Raw genomic sequence first — 18,045 nt, forward strand, 5'->3', positions numbered from 1 at the left:
AGTGCATTAACTTTGCATTTGCAAATGCAGTCTCTTATCATTACATAATGTTTTATATGTTTTAATTCAGCCACATTCGAGAGATTTCCAGCATGAACGGCCTGTTTAAAATCATGCCACATCATCTCAAACAGACTTTGACTAGGCCACTCCTAAACCGGGTCATTGTCCTGCTGCAGAACCCAAGTATGCCTAAGCTTAAGGTCCCAAACTGATGACTGGACATTGGCTTTAAGGATTTTTTGGCAAGGAGCAGAATTCATGGTTCCATCAATGTAGCCCCAGATGATCACACTACCACCCCCATGTTTTACGTTCAGCATGATGCTCTTCTTCTGAAATTATGTGTTAGTCTTATGCCAGCTGTAACAAGACTCGTACCTTCTTCCAAAAACTTCAACTTTAATCTCTTCAGTCTACAAAATATTTTCCCAAAGTCCAGAGATCATCAAGATTTGTTGTTTGTGAGACAGGTCTTTGTTGTTTTCATTGTTTTTGGTTTTCTTTACTCTCCCATGACTAAAATTTTCGCCCAGTCTCTTTCTTATTATTGAATCATTAACACTGACCATAAAGGGGTTGAGCGAGACCTGCAGTTCTTTGGGGATTGTTTTGGGTTCTATTGTGACCTCCTGGATGAGCTGTCCAAGCCCTTCCTTTTGGAGGAATTTCGGAAGATTCACCAGTGTTCCATGTTTTCTCCATTTGTGATCTGCTGTAGTCCCAAAGCCTTAGAAATTACTTGAGTAGTTAATTAAAGTAAATGAATGCAGCATTCATTAAAAAAGTTGTCCACAAACATTTGCACATATATTCCGAGGATTAACCAGGGAATAAACCTATAAATCTCTAAATATTTAAAATGCTGTGTATTCCAAAACTAGTTACTAGTCTAATCGCCAACTAGAAAACCAACAACACATTTTTTATATTTGTGGTCTACAATTAATGAAATTAAAGTTGTGTTAATTTCACCCCTTGAAGAGCTGTCTCTTTAACTCTTTTTTCTCCAGAACAAAAGCTCTTAGGTTGGCTGTTATTCCCTGTTAATAACCTCTCAGAGCTGGAGGGTCTGCGGAGGATCAGCGAGGATGAATGGCTCCTCATTCGTTCTTAATCCAAAGCTCCTCGTCAAGCAGAGATGACACGCAGGGGTTAAACTCTGTCGGGATATGCATTTTTTCTGTTTTTTCTTTTTATTCTGAGACTAATAAGGACAGGAAGACAGTGCTCTCTCTTTCTTTCTGGGGACATCTTCCTTTCTTTTTTTTTTCTTTACTAAAAGCTCAGTGAAAAGTGAAAGGAAGGACTATACTCAGGCCTATTTACAGTGCCCTCAGCCCCGAGTATACTGTATGAAATATATTTAAAGTGCTGGTGTTTGTCTGCAGAGCGCCCATGGCCCAGGTCAAGCCTGAAAAAACAAGGGGGAAAACGAGGGGAAAAAATGCAGCACTGGTGGTGCTACACTGTAAGCCCGGATTAGTTGAATATACTTTAAAAAAATGAGGAAACCGGTTGCCTTAAAAAAGTTAAGGAATGCGGAATGAAAACTTGAGTTAGCATAAATTAAAACATTAAGTTATTACAACTAAAGGGGAAGTTGATTTAACTTTTTTATATTTTTGTTATACTCTATAAGTCCAGAAAAGTTGAGTTTACTTAACTTTTTTAAGGCAGCTGATTTGCTCTTTTTTTTTTCTTTTAAAATAATAGGGAATGAAAACTTGAGTTAGCATAAATTAAAACATTGCGTTATTCCAACTAAAGAAGAACTTGATTTATTTGTAAGGTAGTCCAGGGGGAATCACTACACACTGATGGTGAGTGTTAGTCAGAAACTGTTGGACACACCCCCAGTATGCAAATAGATTGTGACAGAAGCCAATAGAAATAAGCTGCCAATGGCAACAGACTAAACTTTTAAGTTAAGTTATTATAAGTTGGTTCATCTAAAAAAAAAAGATCTCAGTTTGAATGGATTGAATGTGCCCACAAATGTTCAACTAACTCAAAATAGTTGAGTATTTGAGTTCAAACAATGTTTGGGTTTACAGTGTAGTCGTGGTGCTGCTGGTGGTGGTGGTGCTAGTGGTGCTAGAGCTGGTGGTGGTGGGCCAAAGGGGGTGCAGATCAAAGACTCGTCCCAGTCTATTCAAATGCAATTGCTTCTAAATCACATGGAGCTGTTGCACAGTTTTAAAAGAATGGGTCACTGGCGTTTTATGGTGGAGAAGCTACCGCTAATGAAAGGGACAATGCGGAGATTATCGCTGCCAGCCAAGCGGCTGGAGCTTCACTCCGGCTTTAATTGCAGTGAACAAGGGCGACGGGGAAGCAGGGCAAACACAGGACAAAAGATCCACAATCACAAGAGGAGGAGGAGGAGGAGAAGGAGAGGATTTTCACCAGCCTGGAGGGATTGGAAGGTAAGGCTTCACCTCAGGCACCAAAAGAAAACAAAATAGAGTAAGTGTAGAGTAAGATCTTTTTCAAAGTACCTGCCAGACAAGTTCGTCCATTGTACGTACAGCACATGTCAAAATCTTGGACACGCCTTCTCATTCAATGGATTTATTTTTTTCATAGTGATCCAGACTATGAAGGAACTCATAAGGAATCATGTAGTAACTCTAAATAAAAGCGTTAAACAAACCAAAATAAACTTAAATTGAGGTTTCTGAGGCTGGTGACTCTGATAAACTTATCCTGTGCAACAGACGGAACTCTTGCTCCTCCTTTCTTGGAGTGGTACTGATGAGTGCCAGTTTCATCATAATGTTGTATGACAGTCTTCGCTACTGTCGTTCAAGATGCTTTTAGTTTTTAAAATGTTTCAGATTAACTGACCTTCATTTCTTAAAATATTTTTTGAGACAGGAAATTCAAGTAATTAACTCGACAACTTGATGAATTCAGCACAGCTGTTAACTAAAAGCCTGAATTCCAGGTGATTCTACCTCACAAAACTGACTAAGGAAATTCGGCCGAGATGTGCACATTTTTCATAGTTTGGATGAGTTTAGTATCAATGTTTAGTACTGTAATGTAAAAAAATATATAAATTACTGAACTGAACGTTTGGCTTGTTCTCAAATGAATACAAATATATGTCATGTCCTAGCACCAGAAACCTTTATACAGCTCTGGAAAAATAAGTTTCTTTGATTTTACCTAGTTTGAGTAAAGACATAAAGTTATCCAAAAGCAGTGTGTAAGACTGGTGGAGGAGAACATGATGCCAAGATGCAAGAAAACTAAATGAAACCAAATATTGATTTATGAACTCTTAAAACTTTATGAATATAATCAGAAAAACTGTGTGGCAACTTTTATTCTTCCATTAATTTCATACCCGATTAAAATATATTATATATAATATAATCTCCAATTAGTTCTCTGTACAAATCACCCTTATTGCAGATTCATAAAAAAAACCATAAAACTACTGTAAATTCATACTGGATTAAAATAATGTACAAACCCATGAACAATGCATTCTGTCAGCTCTCAGACCTAAAATATATACTACACAAATTAATAATTTTAGAATTTAAATGATTGCACAAGTACTACTGCAAGACTGTAAAAATGACACACAGCAGATTCATACTGGATCAGTACCACACCATACTTACTACAGGCAGACTCATACTGGATTCAAATCACTCCACAAATACTACTGTCAGACTGCTTCTGACAACATTACTTAATAGGTGATTCATACTGGATTCAAACCACTCTGCATTGTACAAACTACCCTGTTTATTGTAGATTCACACTGGATTATTATCCTCTAACTTTACAATTATTAAGGTCAGATTTAAAGTATAGCCCTGTATAAATACATGTTGTTGTAAAACTTCCCACACTGCAAATTCATATCGGTACTCAGACATACTGTAATACAGCTCTGGAAAAAAATAAGAGACCACTTAATGATTAAAAACCTCTGGAATATAATCAAGAGGAAGATGGATGATCACAAACCATCAAACCAAGCTGAACTGCTTGAATTTTTGCACCAGGTGTAAAGGCATAAAGTTATCAAAAAGTAGTGTGTAAGACTGGTGGAGGAGAACATGATGCCAAGATGCATGAAAACTGTGATTAAAAACCAGGGTTATTCCACCAAATACTGATTTCTGAACTCTTAAAACTTTATGAATATGAACTTATTTTCTTTGCATTATTTGAGGTCTGAAAGCTCTGTGTCTTTTTTGTTATTTAATTTTATTTGCCATTTCTCATTTTCTGCTAATAAATGCTCTAAATGACTCTAAATATTTAAATTTGTTCGTAGTTAATTTTACTCAAATTTACGGTGGTCTCTTAATTTTTTCCAGAGCTGTATGTGTGTGAGATGAGCTGCTTACCAGTCCAGTGCAGGTGGAGATGGCTGCAGATGAGGCGGAGTGGTTCCTCACGGTTCCCTGATACAGACAGTTCTGAACCGCGGGATCCAGTGCGGTGGTGGTGGTGATGCCCCCCGGGCCGAGAGTCTGTACGCTGAACCCCTCAGCCAGCAGGCCGGCAGGCCGCAGGTCCAGGTGTAAGTCCTTCCCGAAAGCAGAAAGGTGGTAATGAACTGGGTTCTGACCCGCAGGATCCGACAGGGATCTCCTGCTGCGACGCCGAGAGACATCGCGAGAAACAAAGCCCCCGAGAGAGTCCACCTCAACTGGAGTCACGATCATGTAGTCTAGAGCAAAGCCACAGAGCAGGAGGTTCAAACCAGGACATACAGTACAGGTAGATAAACATAAATAAACATACAGTAATCCATTGTTTTTTAAGGTCTTACTATGATATACAGGGGTTGGACAATGAAACTGGAACACCTGGTTTTAGACCACAATAATTTATTGTCCTGACGGACAGTTCTGGTGGAAACAGGAGAGTTCAGGTGCACATTGAATTCTGCTGATTTGATCAGCCGTGGTTTTATGTTTTTTTGGATACAATCCGGGTTAGCACCCAAACACCCTTTCAGACAGCTTCCTCTTACAGCATCCACAGTTAATCCTGTTGGATGTGGTTGGTGCTTCTTGGTGGTATGCTGGCATTACCCTGGATACCGTGGCTCTTGATACATCACAAAGTCTTGCTGTCTTGGTCACAGATGCTCCAGCAAGACGTGCACCAACAATTTGTCCTCTTTTGAACTCTGGTATGTCACCCATAATGTTGTGAGCAGAACTGTGCTCTTACTCTGCTAATTGAACCTTCACACTCTGCTCTTACTGGTGCAATGTGCAATTAATGAAGATTGGCCACCAGGCTGCTTCAATCTAGCCATGAAACCTCCCACACTAAAATGACAGGTGCTCATTTTCATTGTCCAACCCCTGTAGTTGTCGGTGGATAAGGTGTTTACTGGGTGGTTGCTAAGGTATTGATAAGCTTTTTTCTAAAGTGTTTTTACGGCAGCTAATGTGTTGCTAGTTGGCTGCAAAGGTGTTGCTAAGCAGTTCCTAAGGTGTTGTTATAGTACAGTTGTTGGATGCTAATGTGTTGCTAGGTGCAGTGGCGGACTTAGCAATTTGGGGGCTCAAGGCGAATTTAGCTAGGGGGCCCATCAACATTAATATGCGAGAAATAGGGTTGTGCCGATGGATGATATCATCGTCCATCCTCATTTATGACCCAACATCGCGATGGATGGTTACCATTGCGATGCAACACCCACTGTTTTTTTTTTTTTTCCAGAAACATGCACTGACCTTCTTTAGGTCTCCTTCACCTAAAACTTTAGCAGGGATTGTACAGAAAAAGATCAAATATAACTTAAATGAATTAGAGTCAGGGATGAAAATTAAAAACTTATATTATTCTGTGCACTATTAGATAGCTTTTGATTGTGTTTTAAATGAGTTTTTATTTTATATTAATTACTTTTTATTAATTTTAAATATTTTTAGTATTTTATTTATATAAAAAAAAAGTTTATCAGTTTTGGAAGAGCATCTGTTTTTAGTTTAGCCTCTTCCTTCTTTTTTTCTTTTTGTAGCAAGTGGCGCTTCATGGCTTCGCTCAAAACCCACTTGTACACTTAATTTCACCTTAATTCCGCTGGTTCGTGGTTCAGGACATGGCCACATGGCATGGATGGAATATTCCATTTTAACACGAAAGAGAGGGGGTGTGGACTGAACTGTATTTCTTTGTAATTTATTGTGTTGTCTTTGTTTCCATTTTAAACATACAAGAATCACCATTTCTGAACGCACTGTGAATTACTGTCCAAAGGGCCCCAATTACCAGCTGTAGGCCTATGGAAAGTTTGCAGCTAGTCAGGGGGCCCCTACAGTGGGCTGCAGTGGGAGGGGCCCAAGGCAGTTGCCTAGCAATGCCTCTATGCAAAGACCGCCTCTGGCTAGGTGGCTGCTAAGGTGTTGCTAAACAGTTCCTATAGTGTTGCTACAGTGAGCGTCAGAGCTTTAACTATATTTAGACTATATTATAGTGTTGATCATCACTGACACACTGAACATGAACAAACAGAAGCTCTCTCTCATTTCTTCTTCTCTCTTTCTTCTTCTTCTGTCTGTCTCTCTTTCTCCATCTGTTTCTCCAAATAATCTACATTTTTCTTCATCTGTCTCTCTCTCCTTTTTACCCTGTTCTCTTTCTCCCTCTCTTTCTCTCTACATTTTCATCTCTCTTACTTTTTCTCGCCCTATGCCCTCTCTCTTTTCCCACAACTTCTCTTTCTCTCCCAATCATCCTAATCTGTTTTTCTTTATTTATTGGTCTTTTCTCTCCCTCTCTCTTTTCATCTTTCTCTTACCTTTTCTTGCACTGTTTCTCTCTATCATTGCTCATTTTCTCTTTCTAACTCTTCTATTGCTCTCTCTTTCCATTTTTCTCTTTTTATCTTCCTCTTGCTTTCTATCTTTCTTTTCCCACAATTTCTCTTCCTTCTTCTTTTCATCTTTTTCATCTTTCAGTCTCTTCATGTCTTTCTCACTCTTCCTCAATCCCCTTCCCTTCTTACTCTATCACTCTATCTCTCATAATGCCTAATGAATGACCCATTCTTACACACACACACACACACACACACACACACAGTACATAGGTTCTACAGGTGTTGAAACAGAAGCTCACCTTGGTTGAGGCCGGTGGCATCGGGGCAGGAGCCTGAAGCTGCTGAACACTGATGAGTCTGCACAACACACACACACACACACACACACACACACACACTGTTATAACTGCATTAGGGTATTTAGGAACTTTTGCAAAAGTTCAACATACACACACACACACACACACACATTTACACGTGTTCATGCAAACATAAAGCATGAAAATTTATATGCATTCAGTACAAACAGGCGTGCATTCACATGCACACATTGGCACGCATTTGTTAACACGCGCGCATGCATGTTTTCGCACTATCCTATATGCATGCGAAAATAAAACACACGCACGTGCATGTTTACGTATAGGTGTACAGTATGTTCGCGTGCACGTGTGCGCACATTCTCTTACGTTCACTGTCCAGATGCATCTCCGGACAAACAAACAAACAAACAATTAAACAAACCGTCACGTGCCTTGTGTTGTCCGTGGCTCGAGCCGAGCGCAGCGCACAGGAGCAGCAGCAGCGGTAGATCCATGCGGACACACACACGCACACCTCCTCAGCAAACCGGTGACCGGGAGTCCGCGGGCGCGCGCGGGCCAGCGTCCGGGCATCGCGTGCACACACTTCCCTCCTGCTCGCGGACAGGTAGCGCTCCCCGTGCGCGTGAGCGGAGCAGTGAGTGTGTGAGCGAGCGTGTGTGTGTGTGCGCGCGTGCGCTGAGAGACTCTGCTCAGCAGGAGCCGAGCGGCAGCCGGGGGAGGGGGGGAGTGCAGGGGGTGAGGGGTGGACCAATCAGAGCACAGCAGGAGGATTGGTGGGGGTTTTTTTTAGGGATGCACAGAGAGAGAGAAAAAGAGACAAAAAGAGACAGACACAGTGAGACAGAGCGAGAGAGAGAGAGAGAGAGAGAGAGAGAGAGAGAGAGAGCAGCAACGAAGGGAGGATGAAAAAAGAATAGGATACATAAGATAGTATAGGATAATATAGAATAGTATTATAGGGTAATAAAGGGAGTATAGGGTGGCATACGATACGATGGTATATGGGAGTACATAGTATTATAGGGTAATGCAGAGTACTATAGAAGGTATATAGTGTATATGTTAGTGCAAGGAGGAGTATAGTGTAGTATAGAGTGTATATGGTATATTCTAGTATAGGTAGTTTAAATAGTATAGGGTACTATAGGGAATATAGGGTAGTACATGAAAATATATGGTAGCATAGGGGGAATAAATGGGGCAAATAGAGGGGCATATAGTAGAATAGGGTAGTACAGAGAGGTATAAGGAAGTGGGTTATTGGTGAGTATAGGGTTATTATAGGTTAGTACAGGGTAGTACAGGAAAGCAAAGAAAAGTACAGCAAAACATAGTACTATTAGTACTATTGAGTAGTATAGAAAAGTACAGTGTATGATACACAGTATAGGGTTGTATATAACAGTATATGGTAGTTTTGAAAAATATAGGATATTATAGGGTACTATATGGAATACAGGGTAGTATATGAAAATATATGGTAGCATAGGGTAATATAGGGTGAATATAGGGAGAATAGAAAAAGGAAAAAGTATAAGGGGTAGAGAGTAGTATAGGGAGTGAGAAGAGAAGTATAAGGATAGTATAGGGAGCATATGGCGGTATTGATTAGTATAGAAAACGTACAGTGTATTATACACAGTACAGGGTTGTATATAACAGTATATGGTAGTTTTGGATAGTATAGGATATATTAGGCATGGTAGTATATGATAGTATAAATAGTAGTGAATGTGGTAGTTTTGGACAGTATAGGGCATTATAGGGTAGTACAGGAATTAAATTGGTAGCATATGTTGGTCTACAGGGTATAGAGTATTACACTGTAGTATATGATCGTATAAGGGGTATAGAGTATTAGGGCTATAGGATAGTACATGAAGTATAAGATAGTATATGGGTAGTATAGAGAAGTATAGAGTATTACAACTACTGAGTATATTATATTATATGGACAGTATTGTATAGTATAGGGAGTTTAGTGTATTATATAAGGGAATATATGGTAGTACAGGTTGGTTTAAGGAGTAGTTAAGGTAGAATAGGGTGTAAAGTGTATTATAAAGTAGTATAGAGGAGTATATGAGTAAAGTAATATAGGGTATATAGGGTAGTATAGGGAGTATAGGGTAGTATAGGAAGTAAACTACCCTAAATTCTCCTTATACTACCTTTTGCAACATTGATCACCATAAAGGACCATTAAAACAAGTTTTAAACTATTTGTATAAATGCCAAAAAAACAATCGTATGTTATTGTCATCACAGTAAACAGTTTCCCGCCAACTTCTACAAAACGACACCACCACCCCTCCCCCCACCTCCCTGCAATATGCATATTTGACTCATAATCACCCTGTTAGCAGCCCCGCTTAGCCTAATCTCAGGATCAACAAAGCCAACCCAGATATTTACCGTCTTTCAACCAGTTCATTTAACCGGAACTTTTGACTCTAAAATATCATTATTGACAAAATAACATATTGTGATGAACTGTGAGTGATGACAGATATCAACACAGAGAGGTTAGATGAAAAAGAAGGCTCCAATTACACCATTCAACACTGGGCCACACACAATGAAAACGACTGCACTGTAAATACAACAAATGGACAAAAGTATTGGGATACCTGGGATTGGGATATTCACTCTTTCTTCTAAAATCCAGGATTTATCCAGTTTTTTTAGAGTAACTGACTTTACTGTCCACGTAAAAACGTTCTACAGCCATGATGTTGAAGCATTGCTGTGAGGATTTGATTGCATTCAGCTATAAAAGAGTAGCTTCCCAACTCAACCACCATCATTCCAGAGAACCATATACAGCTCTGTTTCTGAATCAGTTTTTCTGATTTTGCAATTTATAGGTTAATGTTTTAGTAAAATGAACGTTGTTGTTTTATTCTATAAACCACGGACAACATTACTCCCAAATTCCCCCCAAAAATAATGTCATTTAGAGCATTTATTTGCAGAAAATGAGAAATGGCTGAAACAACTAAAAAGATACAGAGCTTTCAGACCTCAAATAGTGCAAAGAAAACAAGTTCATATTCATAAAGTTTTAAGAGTTTAGAAATCAATATTTGGTTGAATAACCCTGGTTTTTAATCACAGTTTTCATGCATGTTGGAATGTTCTCCTCCACCAGTCTTACACACTGCTTTTGGATAATTTTATGCCTTTACTCCTGGTGCAAAAAGTCAAGCAGTTCAGTTTGGTTTGATGGCTTGTGATCATCCATCTTCCTCTTGATTATATTCCAGAGGTTTTCAATTTGGTAAAAATCAAAGAAACTCATCATTTTTAAGTGCTCTCTTATTTTTTTTCCAGAGCTGTATTATATTTACCAACAAGCACTTACGTAGTTTTATTTACCTTGTTAAAACACAAAGCTCTGCCAGCATGGTCACTGAGCCGTGTCCACCTGCACGGCAGCGTAAAAAGTCCTCAGCAGTTCACAGCCCAGCGTGAAGTCTTTAAATCCTGGAGGCAGATGACACTGGCATTGTGGGCACCAATCCACATGAAAGTAGGCCTAGCAGCCAATGGGCTGGGAACTAGGTCAGGACATATGTTGCCTTTGCCCCCTGTTGACTCAATGCGGGGTGTAGCAAGAGGGCAGCAGGATGCCAGCTGGACTCGCTGCACCAACACAGTCCATCAGTTCACCTCCAGCATGTGACTAACACATCCAACAACCAGCATGTAGCAGCAGGGCTTGAGCTGCCTCACCTTCCCACAGGTGGGGCAGCATAGACAACCACATCAACAGGTGACTTAGAAGGCCTGCAAATACATGAACCATAATAAAGGGGAGTGTAGGGTAGTATAGGATAGTATAGCACAATATATGTAGCATAGGGTAGTATATGGAGTATATGGTAGTATAGGATAGTATAAGGTAGTATATGGAGTAAAGGATAGTGTAGGAAGTATGTAGTTTAGGGTAATACTTGGAGCACAGGGTAGTATAGGAAATATGGGGAGTATACAGTAGTATAGGGCAGTTTAGGGAGTATTGGGTAGTATTGGATAGTTTAGGGTAGTATATGGAGCATAGGGTAGTATAGGAAATATGGGGAGTATACTGTAGTATAGGGAGTATATGGTAGTATAGGATAGTTTAGGGTAGTATATGGAGCATAGGGTTATATAGGAAATATGGGGAGTATACAGTAGTATAGGGTAGTGTAGGGAGTATAGGGTAGCATTGGATAGTTTAGGGTAGTAAAGGAAATACAGTATGGGGAGTCTACAGTAGTATAGGGGAGCATTGGATAGTTTAGAGTAGTATATGGAATATAGTGTAGTATAGGAAATATGGGGAGTATACAGCAGTATAGGGAGTATAGGGTAGTATAGGATAGTATAGAGTAGTATATGGAGTAAAGGGTAGTATAGGAAGTATGGGGAGTATACAGTAGTATAAAGTAGTATAGAGAGTATAGGGTAGAATAGGAAGTAAAGGGTAGTATATGGAGTAGTATAGGATAGGATAAGTGTAGTATAGGAAGTATGGGGAGTATACCATAGTATAAGGTAATATAGGGAGTATAGGATAGAATAGGGAGTATAGGGTAGTTAAGGCAAGTATGTAAAGTATAGGGTAGTGTAGGGTAGTAAAGTGATATAGAATAGAATATGACAGTATAATGCATTATAGTGTAATGGGGTATAGGGAGTATAGGGTAGTATAGGATAATATGGGTAGTACAGGTAGTAGCAGAATAGAATAATCTGTGGTAGTAAAGAGTAGAATAGTCCACAATACAAAAGGGTTAAAGAGTATAAAGAGTATATGGTAGTATAATGTAGTATAAAGAGTATAGGGGAGTATAGGGAAGCATAGAATAGTATAGGGTAGTAAAACATAGTATAGGGCGTACAGATAGATAGATAGATAGATAGATAGATAGATAGATAGATAGATAGATAGATAGATAGATAGATAGATAGATAGATAGATAGATAGATAGATAGATAGATAGATAGATACTTTATTGATCCCCGAGGGGAAATTCTTGACCACAGACCACCTTGAGAGCAGCTAAGATCTAACGGTTTGATTAGAACACTCTAATTTATACTAAAAGTTTTGGGAGCAGCAGCATATTGGTTGATCATAAATTGGTTGATTATAGAAATGCCCACATCTGTATGCATACCTTGTGAGTGAGGTTAGGCACTAGCCAGTATGCTCATGGCAAGGCCATGTGAATTATGGGAGTTGGTTAAAATTGTGTGAATATTTAACATAATATAAGGCACTTTTTCAGCCACAGTTAACAGCTAACAGGAAGCATGGGGAGTATACAGTAGTATAAGGTAGTATAGGGAGTATAGGGTGAAATAGGGAGTATAGGGTTGTTAAAGAAAGTATATAAAGTATAAGGTAGTGTAGGGTATAAAGAGACATGTAGAGTATGAGGTATAATGTTATAGTGTATAGTAATGCAATGTTGGATAAAAAGAGTAGTATATGGAGTATGGGGAAGTATATATTAGTACAGAGGGTATAGGGCAATAAAGGGTAGTATATGGAGTATAAGGTATTATGGGGACTACAGAGCAGTATTGGGAGTATATCGAGTAAAGTATAAAGCACAATATATAGAGAGTATATGCTAGTATAGGGTAAGAAAGGGCAGTAAAGGGACAAATATATGGATTATAGGGTGATATTGGGTAGTAGAAAGCAGTATATAGGGAGTATAGGGTAGTGAAGGGGGTTATGATAGAATTATCCGTAATTCTGCAAAATCTGCAGGACCTATAAAACAATATTTGATCTGTTTGGGTGGTATTACCACCAAACACCATTAGGAACCTCTACAACTCCACGTTGTTGTGTTACATGTCCTTTATACTCTATTTCTGTATTTGTAACTCAATAAACATGACCATCAGTTGCCTATATAAACTATATTTGTAACTATTTATTTTACTTTAAATGTAATTGATCTCAAATTTTTGCATAAATTAATAAACTCTAAACTTAGACCCTGAACATTTGCTCTGCAGAGCTCACTCTAGTGGTTCTGCAGGTGCAACTTGACGACCTGCTCCAACTTAAGCCAAATTCACACCTCCATCCACTTCACACTTTCAGCTCTACCCTGGTGAGGAGGCCGGAGCTCATATGGAGGAAGCATCTGTGCATGGAGGCCCTGCAGGCTCTTCTTCACACCTCCCGCTTTCTCTTTCTCTGTTTATTTGTTTGTTTTTCCTTTATTAGTTTGGTGAACCGTTCTCATAAAACTCACTGCATTTGGTGCATTAAAAAGTTTATGGTTCGTAGCAAATGAGAAGGAAGAAATTCAGCCAATGCATGAAAGAATTAGGTATGAATCCTGAAGTAAAGCGAATTGGTTTTGCGAAGATGGTGCCAAAGTGGCGGAAGTTAATACAAGCACATGGTAATAAAAGCATAAAGTCATCTTAATGGAATTATCCTGATAGCCTACTTAAATAATATGATTTCAATCAGTTACTCTCATTAAAATGCATCCTGGATTAGAACACTCTTCACCCAGTTTACAGACTTTGAGAGGGGGTGTAGGATGAACACGACCTCAACAAAATTGCCCATCATCTAGGCCATTCTTCAGCCTACAGATTGGTCTGGTTTGAGTATGGATGCATCATGCTAAGCCTTTCTATCCTGCCTTTTTTGCAGTTGCCCCTGCCCAGACATTTATAAAGTACTAGAGATCCAGACTTAAGTAAAAGTACTACAGACAACATTTCTCCCAAATTCCAAATACATGGGTGAAATATCAAAAAAAGATTCAGAGCTTTCAGATACCTGCAATGCAAAGAAAATAAGTTCATATTCATAAAGTTTTAAGAGTTCAGAAATCAATATTTTGTGCAATAACCCAGATTTTTAATCATAGTTTTCATGCATCTTGGCATCATGTTCTCCTCCACCAGTCTTACACACTGCTTTTGTATATTCTCCTGCCTTTACTCCTGGTGCAAAACTTCAAGCAGCTCCGTCTTTGGCCTTCCTGGCCATTAAGTTTATCAGAAATTGACCATTTATGGGAGTAGCTGGGATGCCAGCTTCAGTAACCTACCTATAAGTGTAGAGCAGGATCTACAGGCCCAGCTGTGGTCAACATCTGTGGGTAAATGTGCTGCAGGATGCTGTATACAGTAGAACCTGTATACCTCCATACCCAAACATCTGTATCTTATATTGTATCCAGACTAAAGGCGCCCAACAGAATACTAGAGCCTCCTTTTAATTATAGTGCATTTTCTTTAGTTTCCTCAATAAATGTATCCTTTCACTCTAATATTGCATATTGCAATATCTCTTATTGGTGCATTATTATATATATTTTTTGTCAATGAGTGTAAACATGCATTTTCAACCCATTATAAGCCGTGCCCTGTTTTTAACAGCTCGTAAAGACAAATGTTGTCAGATGGTTAAGTCAGCGCTGGCTGTATTCTCAGCCTGTCCAAACTCACCCCACCCCAGTGGGCCCGGGGACCACGCTTCCAACTGGAAGATGGGCAGCGGACTGGAGGTTTTGTTTTGACTACACTGTGGTCATCTGTCATATGGTTCTTGTTTCTCAGCATTTCTGCCTTTGGTTCTGAAGCCGTGTTCTGAAGCTGTAGTAGTTGGGCAGAGTGGTCACAGATGCTCGGGAGAACCACTTTCCGTAGCCGTGGAGCGCTAACGGACGGGTTTATATTCGGCACGCTAAATCTGGTGTTAGGAAGCCCCTGGAGTCAAGACGTCCACCACACTCCCCGAGGCCAGTCTAAGAACGTTGGCTTTTTGTTTCTCTGGATTCGGAACCACTATCAGGTTACACGCGTGGGGGCCCAGTCCTGCCCTAGTGGGTGCTTGAAAAGCCGATCATGTTGGGCCACCACCATCACCACACCCCATAAAGAATCATGGATGGAGAGCAGAGCTTTTAAGATGCATCGACTGACAAATGCTATTTTGTTTTTTGTTTTTTCATTGGTATGTCCTTGATTTTATTGGTTTAAACAATGCTATATGGACAAAAGAACTGGAGCACCCAATTATTCACTAGATGTGACCAGTGTTCTTTTGAAACCAAGGGTATAAAAGTAGTTTGGCCCACTTTTTCCAGTTGAAAAAAATGTCTCTACTGTCTCTACTGAAAGGTGAAGCTTTCCACCAGATTTAAGCAGCGTAGGAGCATTCATGTGAGGATTAGATTGGGTGCAATGATCACCTTCATTTCTAAGTGCACAGTTCAGACCTGACATTGCATTAATAATGATGCCAATACTTCTCTTTAGGGACTAGACAAGCTGTGATTTTGTGTGCATGTGCACATTTGTGTCAGCAGTGGGTGTAACTAAATGTAAATGAATGCATTCATTGGACATACTGTATAGTTTATTTGATCCCAAACTCATTTAAAACACCACCAAATGCCAATGAGTGTTGGTATCACAACAAGGCAAACTAATACCTTTACTTGTTGTAATCTGGTGGAGACATGCCTGGGAAATCCTTGCTGTGTGGGGGCGAGCATTATCCTGCTGAAAGATGCCAGTTGGAAGCCCTGCCATGACATGCTACACATGTGGCTGCAGGATGTAGGATCACTGAACTGTTATCGTTCCTTATATTACTACTAGGGGTAACTGACTCTCATTTGCGATGGCTCATCAGATCATCACCCCAGAGGTTGAGGCTGTTTATTGCTCCACAATAAAGGAAAAATTGAAGTGCTCGACACATATTTGAACATAATTATCTTTAGTTGCTGTCTGAGTTGTATGGGACTTTGGGGAGCATTAGGGAGCTCATTGGTGTCATTAATGTTATGGTTGATTCCCTCCTCCCATCTATGTTTTTTAAGAGGCAGTCGTTAGTGATGGAGAGTAAGATATTTCATGGGTGTAATTTACCTGATGTATTTGAGTGTTTGTTTCTTTAAATCAGGGGCTCACATGTCCAAGGAATGGGTGGACCAAAGACCAAGTTTCCAGCAGCATTACTATTTTTGTTAGGACATTACCTGTTAAGGATTACCTAATTTTCCTATGTTTTTTCTGCTTTTTTATAGGGTCCTCCACGGTACCTTTTTTATTTTATGTGATGTTGAATGTTGTATTATTAAAGAAGTGGTTCCAAAATTTGTAAGAAAAGTGTATAGCCAACGTTAGTGATGGTGTTACAAATTTTAACGTTAGGGTGTTTTAGGGTTAATGACACCACAGCAAACAAAGGTAATTAATGCTGGCTGGCAAATATGGTCCAAATAGTCCAGATAGCAAGCAGATACTGTAGCTCTCAACCCAATGATTTACCACTTTTCAAAAACTGCCAACTGGGCGAAATGTCTTTAAATGTGTGTGGTAGAGGCATATCTTACCAGACAATGATCTTTCACCAAGAGGTACACTAACCAAAAGTAGCCTCTGACAGTCAAGACCCACGGCCATATTTTAGTGATCCATTATTGGGTATAATGTAAAATAAACCAATCAGTGTGCCAGTCATCATTCCCTTTAAGAGCCTGGTGAGCTCTGACTTTGGCACCTTCGTATCTTAACAGCACAGCAGAGGATACTGACCTGCACATTCTTGCTTTGTAGGTACGCCAGCATCTCCTTTAAGGTAATAGCAATGTTTTATTCTTTATTCTGTTTATTGTTGAGGTTAAAGTTGCATTTGTGCTTTGCAATGTGTTTATTTGTGTGTACACGCACTGAGGGTGCACAGCACAAATGGCGCTCCTGCATGATTGCCTAGCTGACTGTTGACTGCTGTCAGGGTTTTAATCAGTCAGTGGCGCACCTTGATTTCCCGCCTAGATAGGAACACACCAGACATTTACCTGAACACACTTCACTTCTAGACCACCACGCCCATCAGTATAGATTTATTCCTAAACTCTGACACTATTTTAACAGTGTGGGCACAGGGCGTGAAAATAGACTGTTGAGGGAGTGTAAGATAGCAACGAGCATCGCTACATGCCTTTATCTATTTATCTATCTGCTTGAAACTTTGCTGCATTTAATCTGGGTGCATTTGTTTTATTTTTTTTTTGTCATTTACCAACTGTGTAAAAACTTGGCAAATGCAACTTTCTCATTAATCCTAAATACAATAAATCTAAGCTCATATTTTTGAACATTTGTGTTTTGTCTTTGTTTGTGCTTTGTGCTGTTTCAGAAGTGACTTTTCCAGTGGCATTGCCAGCTGGACTAACGATACTAGTTACGCTAGCTGCTATATCTGCTCCCAATTTACAATCTGATGCTGCCTTGTAATTTCACTGTCTGTCTTTGGGCATCCCTGGGTGAGTTTTTTTTTGAGTCATTCTTGCCCTATTTAGAGGTCTGTGTGCTGAGCGGTTTCCACGGTGGCAGCCACATGACCGTCCGTCCGTCCACACTCATCTCCAGACAGTCGTCTATTCGAGGAAGATTTACCAACCACTTACTGAAGTGGTCAGGCAGGACCTGCCCTGAGGCCGCCCTGCCAATTCAGGCTTAGTGCTCAGTGAACATCTTTTTCCTTATCCTTATATGTTCAAAGCAGTAGTGTAGAATTAAAGCACCATCACTAATTGTCTGGGTGGTGTTTTACATGGGTGCTGTCATAACCTCATATCTCATAAATCATCATTTTATAGAAAGAGGGAGAAAGTTTCTTTACTTTACTTTGATGTAAATTTATGGTGTGACATCTTTTTCCAAGTGTGTTTGGGTTTGGACCATTTCTATTGGTCTGCTCATCAGTTAATGTTTAGTTACTCAAAAAAAGAAGGTTATTTTTACCTTTATGCACTGTGTCTATTAAAGGGGACAAGTTATGCCAAAAATTAACTTTTCGTGTACTTCCACTTGGGTTTTGACTGACCCTACAAACATTTAAACCCCCACCAGAGACCC

At 39.6% G+C, this 18,045-nt stretch overlaps 1 protein-coding gene across 1 annotated transcript in view; it reads right to left on the reverse strand.

The window, feature by feature from the left end:
- Positions 1 to 7,800, reverse strand: part of adamts18 (ADAM metallopeptidase with thrombospondin type 1 motif, 18) — a 92,421-nt gene extending 84,621 nt beyond the window's left edge. Inside the window, exons 1-3 of the mRNA XM_049471147.1 lie at positions 7,566 to 7,800; positions 7,111 to 7,168; positions 4,377 to 4,702 (exon numbers count right to left, since the gene is read on the reverse strand). Coding sequence (XP_049327104.1) covers positions 4,377 to 4,702; positions 7,111 to 7,168; positions 7,566 to 7,628 — 447 coding nt within the window. The 5' untranslated portion in view covers positions 7,629 to 7,800. The remainder of the gene's footprint in view (positions 1 to 4,376; positions 4,703 to 7,110; positions 7,169 to 7,565) is intronic.
- Between the last annotated feature and the right edge of the window lie 10,245 nt (positions 7,801 to 18,045).

This window comes from Astyanax mexicanus, chromosome 23 (assembly GCF_023375975.1).
Source record: "Astyanax mexicanus isolate ESR-SI-001 chromosome 23, AstMex3_surface, whole genome shotgun sequence".
In the NCBI taxonomy this organism is placed as follows: domain Eukaryota; kingdom Metazoa; phylum Chordata; class Actinopteri; order Characiformes; family Acestrorhamphidae; genus Astyanax; species Astyanax mexicanus.